Genomic DNA, 12885 nt, shown 5'->3' with positions numbered 1-12885 from the left:
AGAGGGGACATTGTGTCATCTCCTGTGAAGCACAGAGGTCCACTTCTGCTACTTTAAATCTTTCTCAGATTTGACTACTTAGGTTAGGAGTTTCCATTTCTCGTGTTTTACAGCTAGTCTGGACAGCAAGTCCACGGTCTCATGTGCAGGAGGCCCAAAGGTATCACCGTGGATGCAGCTGCCATGATATCTAAAACCTTCTGAAAGTGATGAATAGTGACTTTCTGGCCTAGCTTGATGTTCTTTAGGGTGTTTAGAATGGATTTGTTGCATGCAGGAGACAGCTGTGCCTGCGTTATGATCGAATCCCATACCGCACCCAAATATGTTGTCCTCTGAGCCGGAGAGAGAACGCTTTTCTTGGCGTTGAGTCTCAACCCCAGAGATTCAAGATGAGCTAGGATGACATGCTGATGTCGAAGCGCAAGTTCTTGAGACTGGGTCAGATTCAGCCAGTCGTTTATATACATTTTAAATGTGGATGCCCTGGAGTCGTAGAGGAGCCAGAGCTGCATCCATGTATTTCGTTTAAGTGCGGGATAACAAAGCTAGGCCGAATGGAAGAACCTGATACTGGTAAGCTTCGCCCCCAAAAGCGAACCTCAGGAACCCCCTGAGTTGTGGCAATATTTCAAAATAAAAATACACGTCAATAGATCTATGATTGGACACAGCCCCCTGTCTGTCTTGGGAATCAAGAAATACAGACTGTAGAAGCCTGACTCTCTGTCTGGCAGGGGAACACATTCTATGGCCCCTTTAACCAGCAAAGTCTGTGATTCCTGTGTCAACAGATATGCACATGCCGGTTTCACAGAGGTGGAGACTACGCTGTTGAAACGCAGAAGACGATGTGCAAACTGAATCCTGTAGCCCTTCACTTCAGTTCTTTCGACTCATGGGGATATATTTGGCAGTAGCTTCCATGGTGCCAGCTTCTCCAAAAAGGGCACTAATTGTGACACTTTGTCTGTTGGGGGGGGGGGGGGGGGGGGTTAAGACGTCTGATGTCCTGAAACATGGCAGGAAGCAACAGAGCATGTGTCATTTCACTGGAGGCCACTGCCCCCCGAAACACCTGTGGGGGCGGAGGTTGTTCAGTGATCCCCTAAGGGTGCCAGGGAAGAGCATTATACTTTTGATGGAATTTTCCAGGGCCCTCCCTGAGGGGAAACACCCTTTGTCCTGGGCACAGCTTAAGGCCCTTTAGTCCAGCTCCATCTGCGGCTGCCAAGTGTTACAAGCTGCTCCCCAGTCTTATGAGGGGGCGCACAACTCGCCACACTTTCTGTTTGAACCTCCTACCCCAGAGGAGCTGGATCGGGTCGGGATTGTTTATTTATTTATTTTTGACAGCCCGACACTTTCTGTTCCGGTTGCCCCAAGGAGGGGAAATTATCCAAGATACACGTCAGGTATGGGAAGAGGACGTGTCGGATACCAATTGGAGGATCGGTAAGGAAGCAGAGATATAAAAGGGGCTGGTTTATGAACAGGAAGAGAGTAGTTTGTTCCGCTGTTGTTCCACACGATACGGAAGTGGCTGGTATGGCGTGGATGTTGTGATTTACGGGCTGCAACGGAGAATCCAAGGAAAGTGGATATTGGACGTGCGGAGGAAGTTAAGTGATCAACCTTTTGTATGTTGTGTTTACATCTTATTGTGGATTGAGTTGAAGGAGCCTATGTTTGGAAGGCCCCTGAGTGAAGGAGATCATTGAATTCGTATTGGGAGAGGACAACACTGTGCACTGGTGGGTGAAGACTTTATGAACATTCCTTGTATATTGTGGAGAGTGGATGACTGATGTGGAGGGAGACTAACTGCCTTTAAGAAAGGGTTCCGACTGCATATTTCTCCGTAGCAGTGGATAACCCCCCCCCCCTCTCTTGTGTTGATCTAATAATCCTCAGTGCTTGTGTGTTTACTCAGTGTTGATAGTAGTGCCTTGCGTTGGAGAAAGGGGATCGCTGGGAAAGACGGAGAGACAGTGTACGATATATATATGCCTGCTGTGGTCTGCCCCCTGCCTTCATCCATCTGACACGCCCGGCCAGGACTCTGAGCCCGAAACAGGGATACACCACGGATCTTCTTTCACTGAGTGTGTGGAGTGCGGTGAGTGCTGCTATATTGAAGTGTACACACGAGAAGAATTGTAGTGCCTCTGCGACGAGGGAAGCGAAGGAAAACAGCCAATCCTCCCCCGTGTGCCCCCTTGTCAAGCTGGGCGGGAAGCCCAGTATTGTTTGCAGTCTCACCTGTAGGGCCCACCAGCCACCAGTCATCGACCAAACCCGTATCTGCTTGGAATACCGACCTCTGAATATCTTCAGTGGTGAGTAGCCAGTTAAAAGCCCAGCCCTGTGAATACCCACCTGTGTATTGAACGCTGTACTTACCTGAGAGCTAGAACCCCTGCACGCTAACAGCCCAGCCCTGTGAATACCCACCTGTGTATTGAGCGCTGTACTTACCTGAGAGCTAGAACCCCTGCACGCTAACAGCCCAGCCCTGTGAATACTCACCTGTGTATTGAACTTTGTACTTACCTGAGAGCTGGAATCCCTGCACGCTAACAGCTCAGCCCTGTGAATACCCACCTGTGTATTGAACTCTGTACTTACCTGGGAGCTAGAACCCCTGTACGCTAACAGCTCAGCCCTGTGAATACCCACCTGTGTTCTGAACTCTGTACTTACCTGAACGCTAGAGCCCCGGTGAGCTAATAGCCCAGCTTGTGCTCATCCACCTGTGTATGGAACTTTGTACTTACTTGAGGGCAAGGACCCCAGTAAGCCAACAGCCCAGCCTTGGGTCTTGAAGTCCACCCCCCCACCCCCCCCCACCCCCAGAGCCAGAAAGTCCCTGCACGTCAACTGCCTACTTACCTGCAATTGGAGTCTTTGTGAGTCTGCAGCTCCCGCTGTATGTGTGCATCCCCTTGTCCACTAGTGCTTTAAACCAGTGATGTAGTCGAGACCAGCTCATTCGAGTCCGAGTCCAGATCGAGTCCAGAGAGGGTGGAGTCCGAGTCAAGACCGAGTTCAGAAAGGGTCGAGTCCGAGTCAAGACCGAGACCAGAGAGATTGGGTCTGAGACAAGACCTAAAGAAATCTTCAAGAGTATGTCAAATGTTTGGTGGAAACAATAAAGGTTAAAAGGGCCACATAGTATGTGGTGTAAAGGTAATTTTATTAGTATTATGAACTGTAACAGCTTTTACATAATTTTTAACCTTGAAGCTTAGCTAATAACTGCTAATATCCTTACAATGTATTGGATTATGTGCACTTTACATGTTGTGAAGATTAGAGATGGGCATAATTACTTTTCAAAAAAATAAGTGAGGAGACCATCCAGCTACCCAACCAAGCACGATGTGGTCTCATGATCAATCCACCCCAACTAAAAACTCTCTCTACTGGCGCAGAGGAAGCGGGGACTGACAACAGTTACCATTTTATCACTTTCTGTAACAGCAACGGATAATCTAATGCTAATTTCCCTGGATGGTGCGTTTTAATGCAGGGTAAAATACACTATTTTTTTTTGTTACGGAGGGCATACACACAAGAGCCGAGTGACTGTCCAGGAAAATTTCATCCAAAAGTGTGTATGTGCCAGGGGAAGAAAGCTGGATCAAATGCCATATAAGTTCAATGCATTCTGTCAGACATTGTTTTTGAGGGGGAGATGTTTAGTGTTGAGACAGTCAGTCTGTGTCTGTATTCATTATATAATTTAACTAAACAATATTTGTTTTTTTTCTGTGACCATTTTGTCCTACTTTGTAAAAATAACACAGTTGAGAGAAATAATGTAGCAATGTGGCTTTCTGGAAAGCGGGATCACTACAGGCGGATGGCAGGAGGGTAACTTAAGGCCGGTGACACACTGGCTGCGTTGTGTCTCTACTGCGTGCCAGAAACGTGGTGGCTGCTTCGCGTTTTCTGTGTCTTTACACACCAGAAGCGTGCCTGCACGCGGCGCTTGGCGCGCTGCTGCGGCTGTAGGTGACATAGAGGGAGGTCGCCAAAAAACCAGGCTCTTGTCTTCATGACAACAATATCAAATTTATTTTTTAATTTTTTTACACACCTACTGATAAGACACCATCAACAGTATTGACGGCAAAATAGAGTATGTTTGACAGGTGCAATATTTGAAAATCGATCATTATTAATTTATTTTTAAAATTACATTTATATCTGAATTTATGTCAACCTATAGACTTTCAAATATCAAAATGTCATGAATTAATATGTATTTGTGTACAAAATGACATATAAACATATTTTCCTAGTATATTTTGCCTGGAAACACTTCCAACATGCATGCGTGTCGGTTCTATTTCTAGTTTTCTGGTTTTCCGCGCGTCTCACGCAGGCAGTCTGCAAGATCAGTGTGTTGCTGGCCTAACGTCTCACGTCAAAAGAAAATCACCAGTCATTGGATGTGTCAATCATACATCAATTTAAATAAACATTAACATACAGTAATAATCATTAAATATTTTGATTGGGACTCGAGTGGACTCGGGCATAAGTCCGATTCCTAATATGTTCGAGTCCGAGTCAATACCGAGTCAAAATGCACACGAGTCCATGACAAGACCGAGACCATTAAAATACGGTCTCGAGTACTCAACACTGCTTTAAACTTACCTGCAGTGGAGTCAGCTTGAAATTAAGGGCTGAAGTGGAGTGTTGTCGAGGAAGGGCTGAAGAGGAGTGTTATCGAGACTGGAATCCGTATCTGTGGACAAAAATAGTTCGAGTCATTAGTAGTTTTAAAGTCCCCCCCCCCTTTCCCCAAACTTTTAAATAAATAAAACGGTTAATTTTTAATCTTGGTTGTCTGTCCGTTCATTGGGGTGTTGTGGGACCTCCTCGAGGTGGAAATTAGAGAGAGGAGCGAGACCCGTTAAATTGGTGGTCCGCTCTGACCTGCGACATCAGCCTGATACGCCTTCAGATCCCTATGGTGTGCAGGGCAGTACTAGTCTGACCCACAGCATGAAATGCATTCCATCCAAGTGCAGATGCTGCCGCAGTACGTGGCTTGGCATGAAAAAATTGCTGTCTTTTCATATATATTTTATATATATATATATATATATTTTATTATTCATTTATTTATATTTTTATTTAAATTATGTTGCTCCAATAGGAGAGAGATAGCAGCTAGCGTCTCTCTGAACTATGAAATCATAATGTACAAAATCTAATTTTAAGGCTTTAATCTGGTCACTGCACGAGTCACCACCTAGTAACTCCTCGTGTGCTTATAATCGCGAGAGGAGTGCTAGGAGAGAGCACTCTCAATGTCCATTTCATCAGACGCTAGAGCTACAGCAGCCTCTGCCCAATCCGAAGAAGTGCCTGGGCACGCTTCGGAGGTGGGCGCAAGAACCGTTCGATCTTCCAGATCGGAGCGCGATCTTATTGAGCGGGAAGCAGCTCGTTCCTCGTGAGAGCAAAGAGCATAACGCGGATAGGAAGTGAACGGCGTTGCTTACAACCAGAGATGTATAGTAACGAAGTAGAACTACTTAACTACTGTTTTTAAATACTAAAAGACGGTATCTGTACTTTATTAGAGTATAATTTTTTTTCCCCTACTTCCACTTTTACTTCGGTACATATTTTCGATGAGTTTAATACTTTTACTCCGTTATTTTTGTTATGTGCTGCATCGTTACTCGTTACCCACATTACCACTGCCATTGGTATCAAGCATTGATCGAATCAAGCAATTAAGAAGACTGCGCGTGCTGAGTGAACTGCTGTGAAGAGAGATATGAACACCGAGCCGAGCCAGATAATGACTCGTTCACGAGTCAAGAACCGGTTGCATCGGTTTCTGGATCACCAGTAGTTCTTTCTGACAGTTCGATTCAATAAACCGGTTGAAGAAAACAGTTCACCGGTTCTTTTGTACTCCACGTAATGACGTCATGGGCGATGATTGCAAGCCTTCGGTTTACCTGGGCTCATAACATTAGCACAGAATCAGTTCAGAATCAATCACCAAAAGAATTAGTTCGGTCCAGCGCTCTGTGTGTCGGCCTGCTTCACGCTGAATCAAACATGCGCAGTATCATCAGCTCCTCGGTTCTTGAATCGGACACAAATTCGTAAACGGTCCTTGACTTGTGAATGAGTCAATGTTTTGTTCGTTATCTGGCTCGGCTCGGTGTTTATGTTCAGTTCTCGCTTCACAGCAGTTCAGTCAGTGTACTGTTTGAGTAAATGAATTACTCCGGATATTGGCTTTTTTTAAGGGAGGGAGTGTCATCCACATTAAAAAAGTTAACACCTTAAGTCATTTGTGGATTAATGCGTATAGGAGTCGCGAACCGTTTAAAACGATTCAGTTCGATTTGGTGAACGGTTTCAAAAAGATCCGGTTACATCGAATGATTCGTTCACGAACCGGATATCACAAACTGCTGTGTTTTGAACTGTCTAACAACAGATACAGAAGAGAAGACAATGCTGAATAAAGTCGTAGTTTTTGCTATTTTTTATATTTAACTTACCCTCATGGACTACTTTGAAGATGTTTTTCTTACCTTTCTGGACATGGACAGTATACCATACACACAGCTTCAATGGAGGGACTAAGAGCTCTCAGACTAAATCTAAAATATCTTAAACTGTGTTCCAAAGATAAACAGAGGTCTTACATGTTTGAAACAACATGAGGGTAAGTTATTAATGACATAATTTTGCAAATTGGGCGAAATAACCCTTTAATCTGTTTTTTGTTTACAAAAAGTTACAGTCAAAGGAATTGTGATTGTCCTTTAGGTTAATCATTTGAAATAGTAAAAACAATATGTTCAAACTTTTGACTACTTTCTTTAATAGCTACATAACACAATACTTGTACTTTTACTTTCAGTACTTGAGTAGTACATTTTAAAATAGACTACTTGCAATACTTAAGTACAAAAAATGTTGAATACTTTAGTACTTCTACTTAAGTGTGGTGCTTAAAGAGCACTTCAACTTCTACTCAAGTCACTTTTTTGATAGAGCACTTGTACTTTTACTCAAGTATGGGTATCTAGTACTTTATACATTTCTGCTTACAACTGCCACTCTAGAACGCAAAAGCAGCTTTTTTTTTTTTTAAACAATAAACATGCGATTTCTCTTCAAAGATCGGGCATGGAGAGCGAGGCACACACCTCATATATAATCAGCAAGAATAGTTAGAACTTTCTCCTTTTTTTTTTCGTTTTATAACTCTCAACATACTTCCTTTTAAACTAATATTTTCATCAGCGTGACACACACACACACAATGCGGTCTCTGAAGACAAAGAAACCTGAGGATGTTTCACGTCTATTTATAACCTGCAGGTGCACGTTATCAGTGACGTCACCTGCCGAGGTTATTTAAAGCCAATTATTGGCGTGTTTGAAACACATGCTTCACAACTGGTCGAACAAAGAATGTTCTCATTAGCGCTATTGAGCGCAGCATCGAGAGTAGCTTTTGAAAGGGAACATCGGTTTCCTGTGGTCTTGTCCTGGTGCTCCTCTGAGACAAGGTCTTTACAGGGGATCTGTATCTGGTAGGGGTGTAACGATACGTGTATTCGTACCGGACCGTTTTGATACAGGGCTTTCGGTACGGTGCACATGTCTACCGAATGACCGAATGCAAAATTTTGTTTGGGGAACATAGGTAAATTTTCGTGTTTCAAAACAAACATATTAAGTGGCGGACGTCTCCACGTTCAGCGCAAATCCCGCCCTGCAGCTGATTCTAAGGCCGGTGACACACTGGCTGTGATTGTGCGTTTCTGCTGCGTGTCAGTTGCTTCGCGTTTTCTGTGTCTTTACAAACCGGAATCGTGTCTGACGCGGCGCTGGTGCTACTGTAGGTGACAGAGAGACGCCACCATCAGACCAGGATCTTGTCTTCACGACAATATCTATACTTCATGTTGAGCGTAAATATAAAGCCTACTGATAAAGGACACCGTCAACAGTATTGACGGCAAAATAGACTATGTTTGACAGTTGCAATATGCCAGTGTGTCACTGGCCTAAGGTTTTCAAAAGGCATCACGCGACTGTGAACATAAAAAATACTTGATACTAAATGATTAATAGTAAATGTTCATCAACATAAATGCTATTTCATGCATACTGAGTTTTTTACACTGTTAAAGAGTTGGATTCCCATGCTAAACATGGACAAAGTTTCAAAAATTTAGTTGTACGTTTGAAAAATACTCCTTCCGGTTTGTCACAAGTTTCGTAAAGTTTTTTTCGAGTATGGCTCTGTGTGACATTAGATGGAGCGGAATTTCTGCCGGAAGAGCGCGCGCTCCCGTATAGCAGAGCACTAAGAGCAGAGACATTCACTGATCAGAGCAAGAGAACGCAATGTCACCAAAGCACAGCAGACAAAAAAAAACGATCGTGTGTTGGAACTGCAGGTGGTGAGTAAAACTGCTTCAAATATCTCTGTGTTGTTAACTTAGCTATCGGCGCGTAAGCACATCAAGTAAACAACATGCGATGTTGTCATCAAACTGCACTTCCCACATGTACACCTTAAAAAAAAAAAAAAAAAAGCAAATATACCGCTAAGCAAATATATACAGTTTCAATACATACCACATAGAGACGTCCTGCTGCAGTCGTTGCTGATGCTACTCTTGTTCAATTTCAGCCTCTGGATCTGATTTTGGATCATAAATATACGCTGAATCTGACTGTAAGCCATGGTTTGTTTTGGATGATGTTTTTTTCCCTCACGGTTCGCGCTCGTGATTCTTTAGCTCCGCCCACACGTCACGCCTCCAGCTGCTCATGTTTTTCCGGGAAAAAAAACTGTGCAGACTATCTTTCTCTTATAAATAAAATAAAACTAAAGACTTTTTGGAGATATGAAGGATGCAGTACTACTCTGTAGGTACTCAAGATTAACAGAAGATTGAGTGAAAATGAGCATTTCACCCCCCCTTTAAGTAGTAGAAGTGTGCATGCACACCACGAAAATGGCAAATGTGTCAACTTTACAGACTGTGGTTATTAATTGTGGAGTTAATTAATCATGTCAACATGAGTAGTGTCTAAAAGAGCTCAAATTCATTGACATTTATACAATATTTGCAAATGTAAAAAGTGCATTAGAAGATATAGAATTTATTTTAATCAGTTGAAGCAACAAGTTTACATTACATTTGTAAGCATTCATTATAACATGTTAAAATTATTTGTATATTGTTATAAAGTGCCTGATCATATACAGTATGAATTGAAAGTTTATGAACTTTTCATTTCAAGTTAATTCCCACCTTTCCCACCTTAACGAGGATCTGCCACATTCACAATAACACCAGTGGTCAAACCTGTCAAATCCCATGTTTACAGAGCTACACAAACACCTGCTGTCATTGGCTGACTTGGGGAACAAGTTGACTGCAACCAACAATGGTTCATATGACCTTGCAGTGAGCATTCATGAATGAAACATTCAGCCCATGAACATTTTTTATTTAAAACATCATGCCAGTGTTTGGGAGTAACTAGTTACAAAATAAATGTAACTGTAATCAGTTACAGTAACTTAGAAAACAAATGTGTTATAAAAGTCAGTTATGAAAATGTTTGTGAAAATGTTTTCGGAGGGGGTTACATGTGAGTGTTGTCTGTAAAAACACAATGAAATTATTGTCAGTGAGATTACAGTAATTATGAATTCATAATAGTGTAAAAGCAGGTTTCACTGTATAGAACAGCCTCCAGATGAAGGTCTCGGTCTGTTGTTAATCGCCTCCATCTGCCGTCTGTGCTGTTGCCTCATCACTTCCAGGTTCTGTGCGTTTCTTCGCTCCTGATCCGCTATCATCTGTGCAAACTCCCTGGACTTCCTGTCCTCTACCTCTTTATTATTCCTCCTCAACTGCTCGATCTCGCTGGCCATTTTGTTGGCTTTCTCTTGAAAGCCCTTCTCCATCAGGGCAGCCTGTTCCCTCAGCTTACTGTCCATGGCGCGCTGTGTCTCCTGCTGTTGGAAGGACATCTCCTCTTCCATCTTCTGTATGACCTGTCTCACCCTCTCCTCATTATTCTGTTCTTCAATCTCCATCTTCTCCTCCAGCTGACGCTGCTTCTCTTCCTGGGCCTTGATCTCTTGTTCCAGAAGGACTGCCCGCTCTCTCTCCTCTGGTCAGCAAAAACACAAGTTACCCTAACTGTACCACTGGGTTGATTCTATTCATATTCTCATGTGCAGGGCTTACTGTTGAAAACACCAAGCTCTTACCACAAATACTTCGTTCGTTTTCGGTTAGTTTATCATCAGCCTGGAGAATGGCTGTGGTGACTGCAACCTTTTGCTGTAGAAATTTCTCCAACACTTCAGCAATCTATGAAGAAACACAGAAAGAGTAAACTTGATGGCAAAAAAGTGTAACAATAACAAGATATACACAGCCATATCTAATGGCTACGAGTGTGCTATTGCTCATCTCTCCATGTATGTCATCAACACTATGGTAATATTAACAGCATTGCTCTATGTTAATAATGTAACATTTATCACCTTGACTTCTTGACGGGCCAGTGTATTGTACTCATTCACAACGTCCTCCAGGTCCTGGCAGAAGAGATTGTACCCACCAGCTGTGGCATAAAACCCTTGATTGATCTTCACTGTCATTTCTTCAGAGAGAACTGATAGAAGACCTTCACATTTAGCCTCGGAGGCCTTCTCATTGTCCTGGAGATACCTGTCAAACTGTTGACTGATGGCTTCCTAAAACAGCACAACAACACAGGAAGGATTCTTAATGCTCATTGTTTGAGTTTTCTGTACACTTTATTTTGATCGCTCTATTTTTTTACCAGATGCTTTTTTCAAAGCAACCTAAAAAACAATAAAATTCTTTGTATCCAATCCCAACCATTAGGAACAAGGGATTCATTATCTTGCTCATGGTCACTTTCCATTCAGACAGAATAATGTTCAGTCAGTGTACTGTTTGAGTAAATGAATTACTCCGGGATATTGGTTTGTTTTGAGTCAGAGAGAATGTCAGCCAAGTTAGAAAAAGTTAACAGCTTAAGTCATTTGTGGATTAATGCGTATTAGAGATGTGAACAGTTTAAAAAGATTCAGTTCGATTTGGTGAACTGTTTCAAAAAGATCCGGTTACATAGAATGATTCGTTCATGAACCGGATATCACAAACTGCTTTGTTTTGAACTCTATCACAACAGACACGGAAGAGAAGACAATGCTGAATAAAGGCGTAGTTTTTACTATTTTTGGACCAAAATGTATTTTCGATGCTTCAACAAATTCCAACGGACCCTCTGATGTCACATGAACTACTTTAATGATGTTTTTCTTACATTTCTGGACATGGACAGTAGACCGTACACACAGTTTCAATGGAGGGACTGAGAGCTCTCGGACTAAATATAAAATATCTTAAACTGTGTTCAGAAGATAAAAGGAAGCCTTACATGTTTGGAACAACATGAGGGTGAGTTATTAATGACTACGTTTACATGCAGCCAATAACCCGTTCACAACCGGGATATAAGCAATAACCCGGTCGCGCACGGCCATGTAAACACCGTAAAAACCCGGATATGCTCATATGCCTGGGGTACCCCTTTTCTAACCCGAATATTTGGTCTTGTAAGCGCGTTTCGGCATATCCCCATCAAAATGTGTGTTCTGCGCATGTTCTATTCGCAAGGAATCTTGGTCTTTTGAGTCTTTGGATACAGGAAGAAGAATCGGAAATGACGCATTTTGCGTCTTACGTCCAGACGCTAACCGTGCGTCGCTGTTTACATCGGGATAGTGGCGACTGATTACACTTTCCATGTATACAGGAGTAACTCTCTCTGCTCATGCATGTAAACGGGTTATCCCGAATGTCTCAGAAACCCGAATAGTGACCTTAACCCGACCATAACCCGAATTTTAACAGCTTGTAAACGTAGTCAATGACCCTTTTTTTTTTCGTGAACTATCCCTTTAAGTCTTGTTTTCTGGGGAAAAAAAGCATCAAAAGTTTGTTAGTTTTTTAAGTTGCTTAAAACTAGAAAAAATATCTGCCAGCAGGATAAAAAATAAATAATCTTAATTGAAAGGGAAAACAATGTATTTTTTTTTACCCCACTGGCAGATATTTTATCTTGTTTTAAGCTAAAACAATCAGTTATTATGATATTACTTAAGATACAGCATGTCTTGTTTTCTGAAAGATGCAAGTAATTTTTCTTGCTCAAGTGTTTCTGAGCCGCTGTGTTCCCTGATTAATTTGCTTCGACATGATTTTAAACTTTATCGGGCAGCTCTCATTGTTACACATTCTTTAACTTCCTACATGACATTTAAAACCACTGTGTGCATTTGTAAATTAAAGTTCATTGGATTGTAATTAAATAATCTGCTTCTGAATTAACATTTGTCACCAAAGTTGTTATTGGAGTCCTGGCTGTGAGTTTCATGTTGTTTTTCATAGTGACTTAAAGCCATCTATTGTTGTCATGTGGCATGTCCCCTCCCACCTACCTCTAAAGATGTCAAGAACTTCCCATCACTATCCCTGAAGGAGCGTTTCATGAAGGTCTGTGTTGCCATGAGACTGAAGCATTGGTGTTCAGAGTTGATTTCATTCAGTTCCAGAGGGAAGGACTTCTTCAGCTTCTCCATTCCACTCTGGTACACCTCAAGCCCCTCCTGAAGAGCAGCCTCATTCTCAATCAGTGCCATTGCGATCACAGCATTCTCCAGACACGGCACAGCTCCACTGGCAATGGTTTCTACGTATGTTTTTACAAGATGACCCAGAACTGTAGGAAAGCAGAAGAGTCAAACACATGTAAGGTAAC

At 42.3% G+C, this 12885-nt stretch overlaps 4 protein-coding genes across 5 annotated transcripts in view; 1 reads left to right on the top strand and 3 right to left on the bottom strand.

Moving 5' to 3' along the window:
* The window catches only part of LOC127952767 (gastrula zinc finger protein XlCGF8.2DB-like), a 270368-nt gene that overhangs the window by 183264 nt on the left and 74219 nt on the right, over positions 1-12885 (top strand). The gene's annotated exons all lie outside the window — the stretch shown is intronic.
* The window catches only part of LOC127952759 (guanylate-binding protein 1-like), a 75434-nt gene that overhangs the window by 57387 nt on the left and 5162 nt on the right, over positions 1-12885 (bottom strand). The gene's annotated exons all lie outside the window — the stretch shown is intronic.
* Positions 1-12885, bottom strand: part of LOC127952758 (guanylate-binding protein 1-like) — a 95979-nt gene that overhangs the window by 77943 nt on the left and 5151 nt on the right. The window lies entirely within an intron of this gene.
* The window catches only part of LOC127952760 (guanylate-binding protein 1-like), a 241602-nt gene continuing 237875 nt past the window's right edge, over positions 9159-12885 (bottom strand). For both annotated transcript variants that reach the window (XM_052551477.1, XM_052551476.1), the window contains exons 7-10: positions 12566-12846; positions 10577-10789; positions 10298-10400; positions 9159-10197 (exon numbers count right to left, since the gene is read on the bottom strand). In XM_052551477.1, the coding sequence (XP_052407437.1) occupies positions 9755-10197; positions 10298-10400; positions 10577-10789; positions 12566-12846 (1040 nt within the window). In that variant the 3' untranslated portion in view covers positions 9159-9754. The remainder of the gene's footprint in view (positions 10198-10297; positions 10401-10576; positions 10790-12565; positions 12847-12885) is intronic.

The sequence above is a fragment of the Carassius gibelio genome, chromosome B3 (assembly GCF_023724105.1).
Source record: "Carassius gibelio isolate Cgi1373 ecotype wild population from Czech Republic chromosome B3, carGib1.2-hapl.c, whole genome shotgun sequence".
Taxonomy (NCBI): Eukaryota; Metazoa; Chordata; class Actinopteri; order Cypriniformes; family Cyprinidae; genus Carassius; species Carassius gibelio.
Note: the sequence above shows the minus strand (reverse complement) of the source record. Positions and strands in the feature narration are given on the sequence as shown.